The 21,480-nt window shown below is 40.9% G+C and overlaps 1 protein-coding gene across 6 annotated transcripts in view; it reads left to right on the forward strand.

Annotated features, from left to right (window-relative positions):
• Positions 1–21,480, forward strand: part of LOC115339547 (myosin VIIA and Rab interacting protein) — a 236,801-nt gene that overhangs the window by 156,733 nt on the left and 58,588 nt on the right. The window contains exon 1 of one of the 6 annotated variants that reach the window (XM_030009696.1): positions 9,799–9,900. The exons of 3 other annotated variants lie outside the window; for them this stretch is intronic. Coding sequence is in view for 1 of the 3 variants with exons in the window: in XM_030009695.2 (XP_029865555.1) it covers positions 13,791–13,816 (26 nt within the window). In the remaining 2 variants the exon portion in view is untranslated. Of the gene's footprint in view, positions 1–9,798; positions 9,901–13,688; positions 13,817–17,578; positions 17,601–21,480 lie in introns of those variants that run through there. 2 more of the 6 variants (XM_030009695.2, XM_030009694.1) reach the window with 2 other exon arrangements.

The following is a 21,480-nucleotide window of genomic DNA, read 5'->3' on the forward strand; positions in this document are numbered from 1 at the left end:
ACACTAATTCTACGTAACCTTCTGAAATACCTTAATCCACATAAATCTGCAGGTTGTGTAATGTTTCAAACATGTTACAGTTGGCAGATTCATTGCTGTACCAAGTGCAGTCAATCCACCTTTCTCTCAGAAGAATGAGGAAGAAGTTTTCGGCGGCTTTTTACCCTTTCAGCTTTCTTGACCATTTTAACTTGGTGCACTGTTGGACTACACTTACATAAAATCTATTTTGTTCTTTGCTACCTGCACTAGATTACATTTTTTCCCTGCATTTCTCAAGATCACTACTGACATACTGACAGTGGGGGGCATTCTGTTCCAGCAGGCGTGTTGGGCAGACTGATGTGGGCAGTGGGTGGCTGGTTTCCTTGGCCACCCTCAGTTACTTCTCACGCCAGCATACCAACATCACGCCAGCATACCAGCAGCAAGCTGCTGATGATTGTCCGAGACCTTAAGTCTTAGGTAGAAAAATTTAAGTGGGTCCTTAAGAGGAGAAAACTTTTTGCAATCAGGTAATCTTTGCATTTTTTAATTTGCTTTGAAATTTGATAAGTAAGGAGAGTATCAGTAAATGCAAAGCGAGAGCCAGGCAGACACAGAAGAATCAGCTGTTGAAGCCAAGGTGGGAGGCGGCATTTAATTATACTAGGGTTTGCTAGGCTTAGGGTGTTAGTGGGCTAAAGTGTTGATGTAAATTTGGCATAGGGGGTGTAATGCAGAGAAATAAGACTTCAAACGCACATTTTGTTTTGAGGGAGGATTTGAGGTTTTTGGACACCCCTTTCTGAGCTGGACTGCAAAAGGTGAGGGGATGGAGGAAGAAGTGGAGCACAGGTGAACCCAAACCACTTTTCTCACCCCTCTGATACTTTGTCTCCAGAAGCTGTATTACACTTTCACCACAACACCTGCCCATCAGTGAGAGCTGTTAGTCTCTGTCAGGACTGGAACTAGGTCTGGGGGGAAGCGTCAACGTGAGTCAGGCCTTTAAGGAAATCCCAAGAGGTGCAGAAAATAATGCAGATCTCTCCAAGTGGGTTTCTTCACCCCTCAAGTCAATCTTTTATATCTTGTTTCTTGTTTGCACAGTGAACCCATTTTCTTTGCTATCTCCCAAACAAAGCTAAGGTTTTTACATAGTACCAGAGCTTTTAGAACAGGCCCATAGAGGCATGCAAAATTTCCCAAGACTTAGGTGATTGTTAGTGACACTCATGGTTTTTGTCCCTAGGGGAAGGGATGTTTGTTATATTCCCATCTTTTGCAATAGCTCTAACACATCACAGTAGCTTATGGTGACATTAATAGTAAAAATGTGCAGCTTGGTTTGCCCTAGATCTTTTAGAGCAGAGTTGCACAACAGGCAAAAGCAAGCCAGTTTGGCTTGCGTCTATCACTCTTCCCTGTGTTTATACCTCCAATACCACGTCATGCCCACTGTCTTCTACCCACCACAAGACCACACAGCTTTTGCTGTGTTTGTAACCTGTTTGGCTGGCAGGCTCAGTGAGAGCAGTTGCGCATATTGGACTTGAGTCTAGACTTGATGGCCAAAATGGGCAGCCTGCTTGTTTGGACAGACCATCTGATCACTGCATAGTCACCAGCCGGTCACCTGCTGGGCATGCCAAAAATCTGTGAGCTGGCCCAAGGGGTGCAGCTTTAGTTGCCAGTAGATGTGCTAGCTTGTGCCTGGCTGAAGTGCTATCACATGCCAGTGAGGTTATTTCCCTGACAGAATTGAGGAGAGAGCGAAGGGAAAATGTAGAAGAGAGGAACTCTGCACACAGTAATTGTCTAGCCTCTTTAATTGCTCAAGATTTGTGAGTATTCTGTATCTAATCCTACTGTGATCATGCAAATTTGAATGTTTTGATATAAATATCATGCCCCTTAGGAACTCTTTCTTCTGAAAGAGGTACAAATTATTTAGCAGCCACATATTCATGGCTAACTGTCCTGAGTCAGTGTTTCAAAATCAAATGTCATCTCTCAGTAGGAATGTACAATATTTTCAAAATGCTAATTTGAAATGTTACTATAAAGAGTATAATTAAACTTATTCCTTGTGCATTCTCTGTGGTTTTTAACGTGCTCATCAATGCCGTGTGAGCACTCTCGCGGCTCTTTGCGACATTTTTATGGCAATTCTCACCAAAGCCATTCCAAGTTTTCAGCTCGCTCTGCTTTTCTGTTGAAGGCAGCTGTTTAAGATATACTTGCTTTTGTTGAGAAAAAAATGATGAAAAATTGCTTCAGCACGGATGGGTGGCTTATAGCCGCCTGTGCCACTGAAGTACTCTGTACTCAGCCAGCAACAAAAGCTGTGATAGCAACTTGTCTCTACCAAAACCAAAAAACATGGGTTTTAAGAAAAGAGGGAAGGCAGTAGTGGAAGCAGGGTGAGTTGTTTTATTTGTATTTTTGCATGTGTCAGAGTAGTGTGGCATTAGACAGTGAAGACGGCAAGGAGGAGGGGATGAAAGACATCAGGGAAGGTGTAGATGCCAGTATTGACAATGGTGAAGTTGATCAGAAATGCTTTCAGAATGGATGTTCATACCAAAGTGCTTCATCCATCTCTTTTAGATGCATTGATTCATACTTCTGTGATTGCCACCCCACACCCCCACCATATGTAAAGGGAACAGAGGTTGCAAAATGCCCTTCAAAGAACATCTGAAAGAAGACTAAGACTTCCTTTTGCATTATCTTGTATGAGGCACATGCTACCTGTGATACATACAGGAGAGGGGAGGCTGCTTTTCCTTGGTACCATGGCCCTGTAGCCATAGGTCACAAAGGGAAGCGGTACCCAGATCTTGCACCTGAAGACTCAAGGAGAGGCAGGAGCATCCATGGAGCCATGAGAGATCATGGAGCTGGCTGCTACTCCCACAGTGAAATGCTGCCTGAGCCCAGGCAGACAGGGCTTGAGGAAAGCCTCAGGGAAGAGTCATAGTTGCAAGCTGAAAGTTCATTCTGTTGAAGTAAAGGCTAGCTGAGGACCTTACATGACTTTGGCTGCTTCTTCCCTTTCAGCCAAAACAGGCTGACTGCGGGCAGTGTGAGTCCCTGCATCCAGCTATATGGCTGAAGAGAGGTGAGGAACTATCAGTTTTCTGGCTGTGAGAAAAATTAATTTCTCCAAGTAGGAGAAATTGGACATAAGGGCCCAAAAGATCTGTTCATGAGGGAAAAGCTTATGGATAGTGTATAGCAAACCCTAGAAAATTGTAGATCTACTGCTGGGACTTCACATCTAAAGATCCCTGAAAGAGGCCTGGGTATGATGGAAAAAAATAGACGTGCTTCTTGTCTTTTCTTTGCTTAATCGTCACCGTCTTTTTTCTTTTGTCTTTTATTTTCTTACCTTAAAAAATTAATTTGTCAAAATCTGTGGGATCCTAGGGATATTTGATGTAAATGCTTTGGTGGTTAATGTCAGAGAATGTAGCAATATGAATGTGGTTGGTGGTTCATGTGAGAGAATATAGTATCTGTGTAAGTATTTTTTTGTGGTTATTTAGTGTGTTGACACCACCAGTTTGTTTCATTTGTTACTAGAAAAAAAGGTGAAAATCCTAGAATATGAGGGGTTTTAGAGGAGCAAACCAAATATCCGGAAACTTGCTGAACCTGGATTTGATCTGTGTTTTAAGCCACATTGAATAGCTGGCTTATGCACGGTAGTGTTCTCCCAGTGCCTTTTAGGACTGAATAATTTGGAGAGGCTCAGGTTGTTGCTATTAAGTTGAAACAAAGTATAAGAGATAGTAAGAAAATTTTTTAAAAAGAAAAAAAAAAAAAAGGTGTTCCTTGACACCTGGTTTCACCTGCTAAGCTGCATATTGGAGTCCACCCAGGAAATCACAAGTGACATTTACACAGAAAAGAGACCAAGTATTTACCCAACTAGAGTCAAATATAATATGGAGCTACTCACACCCATGGCTGGTTTTGAAGAAACAGCTGGATACAGCCTATGTTCAGCTACATTAAAAAAAAAAATAATGAAAGAGTGTGTGTCCCACTATAGTAACTGGCACTGTGCACTCTATATTTTATTTCTCTTTTCTTCTTACTCTATTCCCAAATTGCTAATTAGAGTCAACAAATTGGCTATAGAATACAACAAGACATCACGTAGTCTGCTAAAAGGAGTGGCTGGCATCCGTACAAATTGGGTTATGATGTGTTTGAAGACTTAATGTTGAAAAAAGCTTTCAATATTCTTTTCATCCTCCCTGTCCTCCTACTGAAGTGACTCAGTTCCAAAGGCAGCAATGTATTGCTCCCTTGCTATGAGAGGTTTGGTTAACAGAAATGAGCTTCCCCATGAAGAAACGTGGTCCTCTACCAATTAAGTTTCATCGTTATGCTAAGTAACCAGTAAGTGCAGACCCTGAGTGGTGGGTAATTTGGACGTAACCCAGCTGAAGTGTTGTGATAATGGTTGCAGTAGTTTGGCTTGGCAAGCAGGGGAGCCTTGAAAGGGAGTCTTCTGTAGCTCCAAAGCAGCATATGTAGACCGACTGCAATCCTACGGTGCTGCACAACATACGCATGTGTGTTGTGCTGTGTGGCTGTATGCTCCCTCCCTATGCCTTCTAGCATACTTATAGGCATCTGAAAAAGACTGTTTAGAGTGGAGGTGGATATTCCAAACCGTTTCTGTACTGTATGGCCCAATACAACACCACTTGCTTTTACTTGGTGGTCTTGCTATCCTCATATCCCCATGTATTGACCAATGGCTTACAGTGGCTGATTTGTTCTGAATTTGCATGTTAATATGAAGGTTAAATCAGAGCCCTGATGTTAATTTTCCAAGTATGTTTTTACTGGTATGGTGGCAGATGCATTTGGCTGTCAAGGACATACAGCAATTTGTGCATGTATTATTTTCCAATAGGATTGAAGACTGTTATGAAAGCTTTTACCCAAAATAACATGCTACAGGTGGATTCAGAGGTGACACTGGATCTGAGGGTGATATCAGGGGAGGAAGCAACTCCATTTTCTTCTGCCATCTCCTACCTTATGGAGCTTTCAATTAGCCTAGGTTTCAATAGCTTTCACTAAGCCCAAACTTGGAATGATGATCTTATTTATAAAACACAGGGAATATAACTAAAAGCATTCAGCTAGGCTGACCTGACTCCTGCTACTGTGATGTCTCAGTACATGTGGAGCATTTTTGATCATACTGGCAAAAAGTATTTATAAAAGATGTTGCCCTGTTGATAATTGTGCTCTTAAGCAATGATGGTCTTTTCAGAATGAGGCAGCATGAGACACTGCAAAGAAGCCCGTAGGTGTGGGCACGTAGGTTTCTGTGTCATCCCAAATCCTCTGAGAATAAAGCCAGTGTTTGGGCCACAGGGAGTGCAGGCTTGTACAAAGGGATTTGTACAGCAGGAGTTGGCTGAGATACACAATACGTGTTTGTGGCTTGTTGGCTGTAAAATGTGAATGTCTTGTTTCTCTGATACATTTCTGAGCAAAGCGGTGTAGCTGTTGCAGTAGAAGCAGTGCTAAATAGGCTTAATGCAGATGATCATTTTTCAAGATTTGCATCTGTTGTCATGTATTCAGCCATTTATAATTCTTGCCATATATCTTAACAAAACATCTGCAAAATCCTTGACTACAGGCTGTTTCCAAGTTCAGATACGCTTTTTGTCTAGTGGATTTGGAAGAGAATTGCATGCATTGTCACACTGCCTTATTCAACCCTTTGATCTCACTCACAGTTCTTCACACATAAAGATTTTGAGAGTGTTGGTTTCCTTTTCTCTTTGACACAAGTATTAAATCTAAAATATTTAATTTGAACAAATTGCAGATATGAAAACAGAGCTTTAAGACAAATGTTTAATGCCTCAGAAGGGGAGAGGGGTCAACTTGAGTTGAAAACGCAGGCTTTAGAGTCAAAGTATCTGAATTCCTTTCTCAACATGCTAGATTTCCAAAGTAACGGGAAGAGAGCCTTTTGGTGCCTCAGTTTTTCACCTGTAAAACTGATTTAAAAGATATTTGGCTATTTCTTTTATTTGCTTGTGGAGATTTTAGTTGGCTTCCTTTCAAAGGTCTTAATTGCTTTAGGTTAATGACATTATTGTCAATGAGCTAGTAAGTTTTAAATAACTGTGATATATGGTATATATTTACTGATTGTAAAGAGTAGTAAAAAATCCATATAAAAATGAAGTATGAAATAGGATATATGTAAAATAGTTTTATTAGCTGCTTCACCTACTATAGAATTATGGCACTTTGTCCCTTATAGAGTTAATCTGACAAAAAGTAGGAGTTGGATCATAGATTGTATCACAGGATTTCATAGTTGGCTCTGATCTGAAAAATACTTCTGTTACTATTTATTAAAGGAGTTCTTGTTTTTAACTGTTTCTAGACTTATTCTGGAAAATCTCTTTTTACTACCTGTGATTTTACTTTAGGTATACTCAATAAATAATCACATTGTTGCAGCTTCCGGAGTGTTTAATATTATCATCGCAGTTAACTAATATTGTAGATGGATTAGTTGTATAAAACCCAAATATTTTAAAGCAGCAATACTAACCTGTCATTATTCAGGGTATGATTCATCCTAGGAGTCAAATGTCCATGAATATAGATCCTTTTATTATTTTCTTTAGTATGCTGAAAGTACATACTCTTAATGCTTTATATTGGTACAACCTCTTACTTTTGGGCACTGGGAGAGAAGAACAATTATTTTTTTTTCCATCTTGAAACTCAAGTCAGTTTTTGTTGGGGTTTTTTTCTGGTGTTTGTTTGGTTTCCCTCCTTCCCTGGTGTTTCTACCCCTGGGGTGTCTACTGCTTTTCAAAAATGAACTTCTGAACAAAATGAGAGAGAGTATTTTTTTAATGGAAGTTCATCACAACTAAAAGAAAAGTTGAGGGTAAACACCATTGAGTAGTCAGTATACATTTTTTTGTTTCATATCTAGAAGAGATAATTGTTTTTATCATTCCACTTTCCATTACACAATTGCCAGATTTAATGTATCCACCTGACTGCATATAGACTACTCTGTCTTCTTGGAGACTAATCTGTTCTGTGTCTCAATTATATGATTCTTATAATGTTTTTCTGGGTCTGAAATAATTTTAACTTATTTTGGTTGAAAACATGTTTGCACTATCCATAATACTATCCTTAAAAAATGGTCATTAAATTATTTTCTCATGGGTACTTATGTAATGGAAATTACTTTAGTACCTGCACTAACTTTGTAACAGGGTAAATACGGAATTGCACAGGCTATGTGATAATAATTTAGCATTATATGTAATAGGCTTTTTCATATCCCTGGATCTGCTGGACAAGGAGTGGTGATTTGTTGTAGTCTGACCTCCTAAAAGAAGGTTAGTACATTAATGGAGCCGCGCATACACTGAGGATATTCTTAATGCACTGCCTTCTGCCTGCCTGCCCCAGTACCCTGCAAATTTGTCTTCAGCAGCGCAAGCGAATCATTTGTCCCACCTTCATGTTTTCCTAAGGAAAATGAGGAACGGAAGAAAAAGAATGGCAAGAAAAATGGGCAGGGGCAGTGTGAGAGTTCCCTACAGCCCTCTGACAAAAGTACTGTGTACGTGCAGGGAGAAAGAACGTTTTAATTTTTTCTTTAAGGCGTCCACCTTAGATGCACAGAAGGATAGACAGACACACCTACCTCTCTCTGCCTCTGATCCACTCAGGCTCAGCAGCCATTTGGCAGGCTGCACTACGAGCCATGTTAGCAGCCAGCAGTTCACAGTACAACCAGCCCGCTCAGCTGGAAATCCTAGTAGCTAGGATTCCTTCCCCAAAATGCCATCATGTTTCTCTTTTTTATGGGAGGAGTTCTGCTTGAGAAGAGACCTGCATTCCCTCCCCTTTGGTGAGAGGTGAGAGGAAGGGACTCAGAAATGACAAATAGCTTCTGTTGGCCCCATCTCTCCCTGTGGTCACCACACCCAGGAGGGATGCCTGAGTAAAGGTGCCTCCAGTTATTGCAGTGGGACCTTCTCTGCCACTGTCAGGTGAAACCACAAGCGCGTTTGTATGCAGCGGGTCTGCATTAAATCCCTTTATTCACTTAGTGCCTAAGCAGCACAGTTGGGAAAATGTTAGATAGAACTTGATTTCCTTACTCTTAAAAAAATTGCCTCTGTGGGTTTGCCTTAACCAAACATGGAAAGCTGTGGTAGTGATACCTCATGCAATTAAAGCAGGAAGAGACATCTCGGTCAAGTAACATCCATCCTTTGGCTACCATGTTTTCATCCCATCAAAAATCCTTGGTGTGCGTTTCTTCTGTGAGTGAAGTAGGGGCTCTTCTCAAATGAGTGTTGTGGATGTAGCTGAGAAGGGCTGCAATGTTTGCTCTCCACTCACTGCCAGCAGTTGAAAGCCAGCACTAAGGGACCCAGAGACCCATTGCACATGATCATCTCCCTGCACATGATCAGGTAGCTTTGCAGCTCTTCCTTATTTTCACCCCTCTTGTTCATACACTGTTTCTTCTAGTTCCTTCTGTTTTTCTTGATTGCTTTTGATCAAACTTGCTGATATCACACACACATGCGTTTTATCACAACTGGGTGGCCCTATGAGGATACCCCCTGCCTTGTGTAGATGAGAATAAGCTTGCCCTGGAGAAGACAGGAGGATTTCATGGCTTTGAAGCTTTCTGTTTGTTAGAGAGGTGAATCCTCCTCTGGACAGCAGATCAATTTTACCCAAGATCTCCGAGCAGGACCAGTTTTGAGAAACAGCTGTATTTCTCTGACAGTCTGGCTAATCTGTGCTTGCAGAACTGTTTGGTTTTTATTATTGCGATACAAGTATTTACAAAAACGGGGGGGATGTCTATTTTTCATTATTCAAATAGCTGAAAATCCATATGAAGAGTACATTTGTATGTGTGCCCAGATGTAGAGCCCCTGTTAGTGAGGCCAGCTGGGATTAAAGTCTCATTTGTATAATTTGTAAAGGCTTTGGAATTTTTCCTACGGTTTTCAGCCATAAGCTGGAATTTAGCTTTTGTCAAACTGCTGGACAGCTTGCACAATAAAGCTTCCAACTAAAAATATTTCCTGTGCAACAGGGAAAACCCCACTGTTTTAAACGCAGTGACTATGAAGTTGGTTTGAAAAAACAAATTAATAAAAAAAGAAGAAAGAAAAAAAAACCCAAACATGCCCTGTGTGTTTTAAAGGCTTAATCAAAGAAAGCTCTACTCATAAGTAGTGCAACATACAGAAGGCTCATTTTCTGCAAAAGCAGAAATAGAATGGTAAGGAACTTAGGAGGCACACACGGTATGCTCAGGATGCTCGTTTGCACACGGCAGTAGAGAATACCGTTGCACAGCACCAGATACCCTCGCTCAGTCCTTATGTGCCCTTGGTCCATGCTGGGAAGAGCTACTGAGGCACAGTGGCCGACTGAGCCGACCTTCTGGGGCTGGCCAGCTATTCCCCATCTAGCCCATTTTCCACTGTAATTCAAGGAAATCTCCTTGCTTGAACTGCTGGATAAGCATCTGAACCATGTCCAAGTAGTTTGCTATTTGGGGAGTGCAACATGACTCCATCTCATTCCTCCTTCTACCACTACAGGTGGGTGGGTAGCAAGGAAATACTTTCCTTACACCCCCCAGCTTGGGACCTGCATGTGACTTGGATTTGGAGGTGTCATGCTCCTGCTGGATGACATGGCAGTGCCTCCAGCTGAACAATGTGTTTCTTAAGCCTGTTTGTGGAGTCACAAAGCTACAAATACATGTCATCTTAGAAAGGGGTGGTGGAGTCACTGTGTGCACAGCCCCCAGAAGAAAGCAGCACAGCCTACTTCAGTAGAAGTTGGGCTTGCGGGATGAGATAACCAGTAAGAAAGATAAGAATTGAAATCGCATCCCTTCGCCTCCCCAGCAAAGTTTTAAGGTTTTGGCTTTTTTAAATTATTTTTCTCCCCCCCCCCCCCCCTTCTTTTTTAAATAATCTTGAAATGAGCCCAGCTTTCTCTCTGATTGTACGCGGTGATGAATCTCCTCATCTTTGCTGGCATTTCACAGCTGTTTGTTCACAGCTTTCTCCCAATATAACAGAAACAGACCTTAAAGCGGAGGATTGTTGTCTTTTTGGTGTTCTTGAGCTCTATATTAAAAGCCCTGCGTATTTTTTCTAATCAGGATTACAGAATTAATTTGCATGGTTTATCCTCTGGTATTTTTTTCTGATGGAGCAGAGTTTGTATCTCTTTTGTGAAAAATTTTATGCTTCATTGACCTTACTTTTTTTGTTGTTCAGCTGTTTTTCAAGAATCTTTGGATTAAAAACGTTGCAGCAAGAAAAGCCTTGACTTAGGTAATTTGAATAACTAATTGAAGTGGCTTTATGTTCTGTTGTTTCATTTGATATCTGCTGTGGTAATGGAAAGCATTTCTCGTGGGTGAGTGGTGCATTTATTCGTAGCCATTTATGTTCAGTTGTATTTTGACTGTAAATACTTTCGTTTCATTAGCATGAACGCAAAGTTCAATGACCAAATGTTCCTGAGAGTGTTTTGATGTTGCTGTCTGCATTCTGTAGTTTATTTACATGAGGGTTCCGTATAAATTTTCCTTCACTTCAGTGGGTAGGTGCAAAGGATAAATTCATAGTAATAGCACAGCAGGAAATGAATGCCTCTCCAACTGAGAATTTATGAATATCTCTTGCTGTTGTTGTTTCTTAAGAAAAGCAGCATGATGTATTAATTTTGAGGTACTGTCAGTGTAGATTTTTGTTCTTTTTGCCTGTCTTCTTTCAGAAATCTGAAATAAAAATTACATTGATGTATTGTAGCAAGTAGAAACAAATATGACAGTAAAAGACAATATATCTGTGTTCAGTGTAGCTATAATAACTTGCTTTGATTCATGTTTATTTGTATTTTGCTTCAGCATGTTGCGTGCATGTGAGTGTCATAAATTTACTAATGATGCAGTATCGTTTAATTCTTATGATTTGCCTGAAAACTTATCTAGTACCAGATGACCAGGATATGGAATTACTTTCCTTTGAAAAATATTGAGATATTGAAAATGTATTTTACTGCAAATTAAGATAGGAAAAAACCTCCAAAATGTTACATGAAATGAAATTTCTGGGGAAAAAGGGATTCATATGAAGTGAAGTATTTTCTTTACTTAAGGGGGAAAGATTTGTTTCAGTGTAATATTTTTATTTGTATATTTATGATTTTTATGTCATAAAATAAATCCTATAGATCATATACAAATGTCATGAATGTATCCTGTAATTTAAAATATCCTCATAAAAAGCACTTTGAAGTGAACATGCAGAATGTTCCATTTCAGCAATATCCGAGTGTTCCAGCTTTTACACAGGCATTTGGATTTGGACTTGTTTCGATTTGGTTTCAAATATCCAATGGCTGCTTATTTAATTTTCATCTGGGTTGACAGGTAGTATTAATCATCTGTGTAAAGATATGCATTTTAATGAAAGGCTTAGGAGGAAAATACTTGGCAGTGTGGTGGGGAAGTGATTTCCAGGCATTGAACGAAACACCTAGAAGGGCTCAGAAAAGAAGGGGACAAGTTCTTGGGCTCCATTTATTTACACCATTGGTGATGAGGACTACAGACCAGTTTTGGCCACTGAATGGTCCACAGTGGCTGCAGTAACATCTGAGGCTTGTTACGCACCAACCTAGAAATGAAAGCGGGAGTAAAATGAAGAGAGATGGGCTTTTTGTGCAGGTGGGGTGGAAGTGTTATGGATATGACTTGTGAATGACAGGCTTCATGGTTTTCTTATCCAGGAGAGTTATTTGCTGGTTGATAAGAAGGTGTAACAGCTGAGTGCCTGGATTTCTCCTGCAAAAGTGACATTTTAGCCCATTGGTATAGCTGCCAGCTAGCGAGGAGATACACTTTAAACCTCATTTCTGAAAGCGGCACCCATGTCATTGTCAGTTAAAAGAAAAGGTGGAGTGAAAATACCCTTGACTGTTTGACAGGATCTTTCTTTTTAAAGAGTTGGCAGTTTCTACACTGCGAGTCTCAGCAAGACTTTGCTGGATGTGTGACTCACAGCATTGCATAGCCCAGATTTAGTATCAGTGTGGCATATCTGGTGCTCTCAGTGGCATCTCATCCACAGGGTCTGCACTGTGCTAAGTCGTATCCCAACAGTTACATTTGGCTTTCTTGAAAGAGTACTGGTAAGGCCTCAAATTACCAGTTCTGGGATTTGTATTTAAACAAAGATATAGGCCACTTCGGTCTTTTTTTCCTTGTCCCAGAAAAAAAATGGTGGGAATGATCAGATGGCTAGAAAACATGATATGGGATGAAACCGGATTCTTTGGCCTTTAAAAAAAAAAAAAAAAAAAAAAAAGGAAGAGAGCAAACATCTTAAACTGTCTTGTTTGAATAGAAATGAGGAGGATTCGGCTTAAATGTTAAGAGAACCTTTCAACTTTAGGATAGGAAGACACCAGAGTGGATGGCTGGGGGAGCTCTGCAGTGTTGGCAGTCATTAAGAACAGGCTAGCTGTATATCTGCTGGGGGTGATCTTGGTATTGCTCATCACGTGTGGGGGCAAGGGGAACACTTATGTGATCCCATTTCCTTCATGGCCTAAGGCTCGACCAAAGTGGCCTGAAAGCAGCAGTAACTTGCACTGCAAGCTCTCTGCAAGCTCCCCTGCAATGCAGCCTTTTGAACTTTCAGGTTCAGAAGTCAGCCTGAATAAATGAGCATCAGTCAACTGATGCTCACTTTACAAAGCAAAAATGGAGAAATAATATTCACTAATGGCTGTAAGACATGGCAAACATGCTTATAAACATATTGTTATGGCAAAAGCTTATTAGCCCTTGCTGAGATACTGTCAGAAGTTGTATTGGGTATGGCTTCTCACATCTTTTACTGCTGGTAGATGCCTGAAGAGAGGTCCTGCCCCTTCTTAGGTCATTGCTTTAACTACCATTAAGTCTCCATGGTCATGATTTCACCTCTGGTGTTTATAGTCAGCTAAATTACAGTGGAGCGCTGAGTTTGAAAAACCTCTTCTTTTTAAAAGTTGGCTTTTATAACTGCTGCAAAATCCGTATTTTCACTTGAGCTACCCTAAAACACAACATGCTTCCTGGGGGTAGCAGGTCGGGTTAATATGCCAAATATGCATTCATTCGTGAGCCAGGGGTTCCTGACATACAGCCTGACAGGGAAAATACAGGGAAAAAAAGCTCAGTTAAATGCTGACATGTTCTACTCTTATGTGTGTTTTCCTGCCGGAGGATCAAACCATAACTCCAGTTATACCCAGTATTGTCTCAGTGTTTTCCTCACCTGCTGCAGGACACTTACCCTCTTTGGGAACAGACCTGAAAATGGTCCTCTCCAAACTTCTACTCACAGCCTTCATTCACAAACCAGAATGATGGCTTTGTGCCCAAATTAAGCCAGAAGACTTTTTTAGCCTGACCATTCTCATACGAGAAGTTTAACGAGATGATGTGCAAAAACCACTGAACCTGACCTACGTCCAGCCACCATTTGTTCAAACCTTATCCTTTGCAGAAATCTTAAAAAGGAGGTATCTTGTTGCAGTAAGCCTCTGTGAAAGGAACCTCTTTGGTTTGGGGGAAATGTAATTGGAAGACCGTAAAATTCAAAGAAAACTCAAATAGCTTCATAGGAAAAGTAAGTTAAGTATGCAGATGACTGCTGAAAAGGAAGGAGGATGTGGTGATGGAGGACTGTGCACGTGGTGCTGAGTAAGTGAAAATCTGTTGTTAGGTGGCAGCATGGATGTGTATAAATGGCAAAAGGGTGTAAATCTGAACTGAAGGTGGTATGTCAGGTCTGGCATTTCTCAGGGAGAGTTTGAGGGCGTAAATGCTCTGACTGGGTTATGGGAACCATCAGAGATACATAGCCAAGTTTACAGGTGTGTTCACCTCAGGTCTAGACCTCTTGTATCGCATGGGCTTGACTTTGGCTGAACTCGTCAGTTCTGGAAGATTGCAATATACCACTGAGCAAACCCGATCCATACCCACCAAGTTTTTTGTCACTGCATATGGCCAATGTTTAATCATTGCAGGTAATGTCTGTCAGCAAATGTATGCAAACATTTATCTGCAGACTAGATGTAATCTCCAGGAATGTTGGTTTGCTAGTATAGGGATTACAAATTGCAACTAATCTTTCTTCTTCTTCTTTTTTTTTTTTTAATAAAGCATGGGTTAAGTCTGTTATTTTCTTGAGAGGACACCTGTATCTTCTCCATTCTTGTTTTCAAAAAGGCTGTTAGAGGCAGATGTTTTACTCCTGGTTTTTACATACTGATTAATGTCCAATAATTGAATGATATGTTTAAAGATCAGCAGTTTCGTGGTTTATTTTAACGTAGACGAGATGATCAAGCTACCACTGGAAGTATCGGTCACAAACAATGCACAGAGAAATGTCTGTGAATTGGAGAACGGGTTTTTAGTGGATTCTGCATACCACATATCTTAGATATTTTTTGTTTGTTAGCAGGCTTTGAAATGTTGCCCAGTAGAGGGAAATGTGATTCTACTTCATTTTGAAACCAGCACATTACCTGCTGGTTTTCCTCAGCCGTTCTACAATGCCTGTAATTTCACTAAACCTTTTTTCCGGTTTTGCATGCCAGTGCTACATAGCTTTACTGCAGCATCCCATGTCAGGGCATGCATGGGTCATCCAGAGAAATAGGAGGTAGATGTCAAAGTGAAGAAAGGCAGTGTGTCTCTATGTGGCATGTAGCTGCAGACTCTATCGTCAGAGAGCTTTGAGGTGGCCAAAAGTATGCCTAGATTTAGGTAAGGTGTCGCAAATTTTATGGAAGATGAGTCCATCAATGAGTGTCTTTTGAGGATGGTCTGTTGTAATGTCAAACATGGAGTCCTGAGCTGCCAAGTGCAGAGCGTTTGTCACGATTTAACCCCAGCTGGCAACTAAGCATCACGCAGTCGCTTGCTCACTTGCCCCCCACCCAGTGAGATGCGGGAGAGAATTGGAAGGAAAAAAGGTAAAACTTGTGGGTTGAGATAAGAACAGTTTAATAGGACAGAAAGGAAGAAACTAATAATGATCATAATAATAATGAAATGGCAATAATAATAATAAAAAAAGAATTGCAATATACAAAACAAGTGATGCACAATGCAATTGCTCACCACTCGCCAAACAATGCCCAGTTAGTTCCCAAGCAGAGATCCCCTCCCCCAGGCCAACTCCTCTCATTTTATATACTGGGCATGACATCACATGCTATGGAATACCCCCTTGGCCACTTTGGGTCACCTGTCCTGGCTGTGTCCCCTCTCAACTCCTTGTGCCCCTCCAGCCTTCTTGCTGGCTGGGCATGAGAAGCTGAAAAATCCTTGACTTAAGACTAAACATTCCTTAGCAACAACTGAAAACATCAGTGTGTTATCAACATTCTTCTCATACTGAACCCAAAACATAGCACCGTACCAGGAACTAGGAAGACATTTAACTCTATCCAGGACTGAAACCAGGACAGTGTGCCAAAGGCAGGGTCACTCCACACTTGCATCTTTCCTGTCATCTCTTCCCTAGCATCTGCCAATGGCCAGAGACAGAGTAAAGGGCTAGGTGAACCTTTTACTTAACTAGTATGGCTCGTGATCTTATTTTTATGAGCCAGCAATCACTTACTGTGGCCTGCTGCATAATGCAGCAATTCCTGCGCTTTGGCTCATGCTGCAGTGAGCAATCCTTGGCATCTGCCTTTGGAAAGTTACTGAGGCTTGGTTTAAAGGGCTCAGGTGGTATATGCTTTAGTACTTCCCTCAATAATCAGGATCAGGTGAACTTGTTACAAGTTTTGATCTTTCTGCCATTCAGAAAGTATATCTACGTTTACTGTATAAAACCTACTCTGTCTCCCTCTCACATGTGACTTCTTGACTGCTGATTTCAAAGGTAAAGGATGCAGAGTAAGCAAATTTGAGGGTTGCACATACAGCTGTCTTCTGTAAAAAAAAAAAAAATAAAAAAAAATCTTTTTTTCCTTTGTGCTAACCTTAATGTATTATTTCTTGTATGTTGCTCCATGTTGGAATTTAAAAGCCCAAACTGGGGCAGCAAATCTTTCAGTGAATGGTTGGGAGTATGCATATTTTTAGGAAATGCCTTCTATAGTACGATGCTGTTGGTTGAGCTCTCGGAGTAATTAACATACTGTAGACTGCAGTTCAGTTACCGGGCTGGGTTCACTTCTGCTGGCACAGGAAAGTCATGATTTCCCTCTGAGGGACATGGACAGTTTTGTTCCACTTGTGGGAAAGAGAGGTGGTGTTTTCACTGCATTGGACAGTGTTCATTCTGAGGTAGATGCTTAGACTTGAGACAGTCTCTCCTCTGCTGTTACTTGGATTTTGCTGACCGCTGAGCGTAGCATTCATCGTGCACTGCTGTAGCCTTTCTTGTGACATACCCCCATGGGTCAGTGTGCCATGCTTTCATGTGTCGCAGTGTAATCCGGGTGCAGCCCTCTGCTGTGGATAATTGGAGGAAGAAATTTTCCGGAGCAGCACTTCTTAAGTAATGGGTGATCTGCAGAATGCCTTTAAGAAAAAAATAAATAGGATTTCAACTTAAAGCTTGGGAAGGAAGTGTCACAAAGAGTTAACAGCAGGCCGCTGGGCTAAATGATTAGGAGCTGTTGTTCTTGAGGGGTGAACAACTGCCTTTCACAGGCAGGGGATATATGCAAAACAATCCGGGAGATAAAAGTCCCCTTTTGGAATGACAGGAGCTTGGCCAAAGTTCCTGTTCAGGGCTTCAGGGGGCTGAACTTTCTCAATAGAGATGGTTTTTTTTGAAGTCTGATTTTTAGGGAACTGAGTGTTGGCAGGATATTCATGTGTGCGGCGTTTGTGTGCTATAGTAATGATTCATCCTGAAGGGGATGAAGGTGAAGTTGCATTTTTGAACCTAGAAGTATGTTTGATTTCACTGAAACTGAAAGGAACTGAAATACTTTAATGCAACAATTTATAACGAGCAGTACATTACAAGCTCTAAAACATTAGCCCAAGGGAAAAAGCAAATATTGCTATTGGCAGAGAAAGAATATTTCAGGATGTTGAGTCTGAAGCAATTTTACTCTAAAACTAGTAAATAAGAAGTGACAGGCTGAATCTTAATTGTTTCTCTGGGCACCAGGCTGAGGCCACTCAGTGCCCGCAAAATGGAAACAAGTGTCTTGAACTTCGTATCCTGTGTGAGGCCAGTATGGGGAGAGAGCCCATGTTGGGGGCCCATGACAGCCAGTGTGCCTGAGACATGGCGTAATCTGGATTAGCTGGAGTTTCCCAACCACTGATGCGTAACACGGCACCAGTGCAGCCGGAGGGTGATGGACATGCAGCTCCCCAGGAGGGACAGGGCTTCAAGGATGTCAGTCCTACAGCACCGGTCGCCTGCCTGTGGGGGAACATCATGGTTAAAGACAAGAATATTTAACTGCAGCATGCCTCTGCCTCCAGCCCAGCAGCGTGGGTAAGCAGGTCTGCTTTGGAGGGGTCCTGTCCACTGGTGTCCCAGCTCTGGCATAGCCTAGCAGGCAGTCTTCTGGCTCCCAACCCCTCCATCTCTTCACTCATGGCTGAGCCTCTGGGCAGTTCAAGGAGCCTTGGGACTGCTTTGAAAGAGTGAAACCTAAACATTGATGTTGCTTTTTCACTGAAAATTTACACTTCTAGTATTTCTTCAGTTTGATGTGATTGTGTTGCGTTTTGGAGTCTCCCACAGAGCAGCAGTTCTGATCTGTGGATAGTCCTGTATTTCAGAGGTGGGTTTGTTGTGCTTTTAAAATTTTCATTACTAAATTTAAAAAAATTGTCACATCCACAAAAGTAAAAAGGTCCAAGAATTGTAAAGCAGCTTCTTTCCAGAGTGAATTTAGCCAATTGCTGAATGCAGATCTCGAGTGACCTGAGGCTGGATGTTACACTAGGGCATGGACACAGTAGGAGAAGCACAGGGTAAAAATTTTTAAAGCTTTTTCTTCTTCTTTTTTTCCCCAGATAAAAGTTATTTTCAGCAACTGTTTTATTTGGTTTCTAGTGAGCTTGATTGGTTGTGAGCTGATGATCAGTTGTCTGAGAAATTGCTGCTGAATGTCTGCATTTCAGGGCTGAGTAGTGCTGATGCCCATTCAAGAATATTAAGCAGCTGTTTAATGAAGACTTTTTTATGATGAAGGTTACTTTATGGGTCTGCTACTAGATCCTTTTTATTATTTCCTGTTTTACAAAGTAAGAACCATGGGGAACATCTCACAACTAAGTTATAAAACCCTGAAAAATGGAGTTGATAATGAAAATTGCAACCAACCCGTAAGTCTGCTACTAGTAAATGCAGGGGTAATGCTGAACTAATTGGGGGGTGTGGGGGGCGGTGGTAATGAGTTTAACACATGTAAAAAGAATAAACAAGTATTTGAAGGAGCACCTTTTCCTGTCAAACGGATGTGTAAAAATTATATTTAAAGATACTAGTCTGTGATTATTATGCTGTCGTTATATACCCAAGGGTCATAAAGTCAGATTTCCAACATCTTAACACATTGTGGACCATCAACAGAATCAGTGGGACTGCAGGGAGGGGATAGATAGTGTCATATAGCCTACAGCATGATTCCCATCATTCTGGTAGAAAGAAGGCAAAGGTTATGGATGAGGGGAGAGGAATCAGCCTCAAGAGGCTCAGCTTTAAATAATAAGTTTAGAGAAAATTTATTGCAGAAGCTTCGTATTGCCTTTAGACCAAGTAAAACCTCACAACTTTTTAGAAAAAAAAAAAAATTTAAGTGGTAAGTCAGTCACTAAACAATCTTCTCGGTATTGAGTAGTGAATGCTTGTCATCATGCGTGAGTGGCATCTTTCATGTGATCATCTTGTGATCATCACTAATAATGAGAGAGATGGTTCATGTCCTCACTGCTCAGCACAGCTGGTGTACTTTTTTTTCTCAGGAGAAGGCTAAAAATTGAGTATTTGGGTGCTAGAGGTGAGAAGTGTACTGAAAACCACTTGTAAAGATTTTAATGGGCTTATCTATTGCTCTTATGGTGCTACTTGATTAAGGCAAACACAGTGCTGCACTGAAAAAAAGACAGGGTCTTTATAATACTGGTTCAAGTTTTAATGTTATTAAACCAAAAGTGTCTGCCTAGATTTCACACTCTCTAGCAAGGCAGAATTTTGAAATCACAGTATTCCCCTCTATCAAAAGCACATCAAAATGCAACCCAACTCCATGGCAATACTATATAACATGAATAACATCCTTAGCGTTTAAGGCTGTTTGGCAATAAAGACACAGCAGTCTTTACAGCAGAGAAAGAGGGAGAAATGGCTGCAACCATTCCTGTTCCTTTAAAATGCATACAACTAATATCCTTTAAGTGTGAACTTTAATTTCATGGAGAGAACTTGCACAATTTCTATTAGAGGTAATAAGGGAAGTGTTTCATTTTAACAATTTAATGCTAGCACTGTCATAGTCTTTCATTATTCTGGACTCCTGGACCGCTTTTGCAGAATACAGCTTTAAAATACAGGTCAACATGAAAGGATTTTGAAATAAGACGAAAATGCTCTTATTTCTTTTGAGTGGGTCCTTTATTTTAGTATCTATAAGAGAACTACTCTCTTCTCCAAATCCTTTCTCCCCAGGAGAAATCAGCAGGGACATTGTGACTTATTTGAAAGTTAAGAGGCTGAAAAGCTTTAGAGGAGGCATTGTAATCTGCTATAAAATGTGTGCAGGACAGAGGCATAGATTTGGAGGTTTTGGTAGCTCTCCAATACATAGGAGAGAAGCATGAGATGATTACATTACTCACAAAGTGTTACTCCTGCAGCAATGAGGAAATTTCTAAAAAAATCCCAATCCTTGTGTTTACACCAGATTAACTAATACAAAGAGGCAAGCATCTCTTCTTTCATTGTTGCTTTGAGAGGTATACTCTCCTATCCTTTTGACTCTTCCAAAGTTCACATACGGAAAATGTCATCATTACAAATACAAGGCCTGTCTCTAAAATTGTGTTATCTGCAAAGCACTCAAACCTCATTAAGAAATCAGTGCTGTTAGATTTCTGTTTTTATAGAAACAGTATTGATCAGACCCAGAAAAACATGGTAACACGGGGAAAAAGGTGGGGAAGCAGCTTGCAATGGGTCCCATCTCTCGTTTTGCCCAAGTTGCCAGGTCGGCATTGATAACTGACTCTCTTAACTCATACAGTGTGTACAATGAGATAGGTGATTTTCTGCTTTGGTACCTTGTCACTCAGTCTGAATATTAAGAACTGGGTCTACTTGGTTTCCAAGAAGATGACAAGTTTAGCGTTTTGAGCTAGTGGAGCTGAGGTTGCTCAGTAAACGTGCTAAGGTAGTTAGTAGGGATCTCGAAAGCCCTAAAGCAATGTGTTTGAGGAGTCACAGTGCTGTGAGTCTGCCAGCAGTGATAGTGCTGTGATACTATTTTGTGGACAGTGTGGAGAGCACTGTGTTTGCTGGGCAGAAGAGTATCCTTCCTGGCCCATACCTCCTGCTAAGCTGCTTCCAATCCAGTCATGCAGAGTTAGTTTTATCCATCATAATGATTGTGACTCCATGCTACTGACTGAAATCTTACAATCCCAGCACCTGTAGAAACTCAATGGCTAGAACTGAATCAAATTCAGCAAGCAGAAGACATTGTGTTTGTTCCTTTCTTTCGCAGTTTCCATGAGAGCAAATGGTTCGTGCCCACAAAGAAGGCAGGCTCTCAAAACGCCAAAGAATTGCAGGTTTGGGAGAGAAATTTGCCTCTGTTCACAGATTCATTACTGTGCCAGCAGCCAAGCTGTGGTCAGTAGGTCAGGACTTGGACAGGCATCATAACAATTTCTTGGTGGCAGCATTATACGAATTCAGAAATCCTGTACTTCACAGACAGACCTAGACATGCTTCCCATTGCTTGTGGTCTGTCACCAGCCACTTGTGCTTCATCAGATGTCAGTCATCTGTGCACAGCATGTAAGGACATTTTCCAGAAAAAAAAAAAAAAAAGGATTTTTGCCCTTGTCAAATGTTAGTGGTATTTGCAGAATGGTGAATATTGGAACTCATCAGCCTCCTGGGAACAATACTTAGGCTTGGGATATTACTGTGCAAATAGATAGTAAAGGGCTAATATTCTTACGTTATCTGTAAACATCTCTCCTGCATCTACTTGCTGACAGAGCATACAGAAAAAATATGCTTCTGTTCCATTACGTGCTTTTTCTTCAGTTATCTTCAGTAGAGCAACTAATGTAACTTTAAGAGTTCACAGTTTGAATATGATAGGCTTCATTGATTTTTATTTTTAATTTCCCACTGCTG

Source organism: Aquila chrysaetos, chromosome 3 (genome assembly GCF_900496995.4).
Source record: "Aquila chrysaetos chrysaetos chromosome 3, bAquChr1.4, whole genome shotgun sequence".
Classification (NCBI taxonomy): domain Eukaryota; kingdom Metazoa; phylum Chordata; class Aves; order Accipitriformes; family Accipitridae; genus Aquila; species Aquila chrysaetos.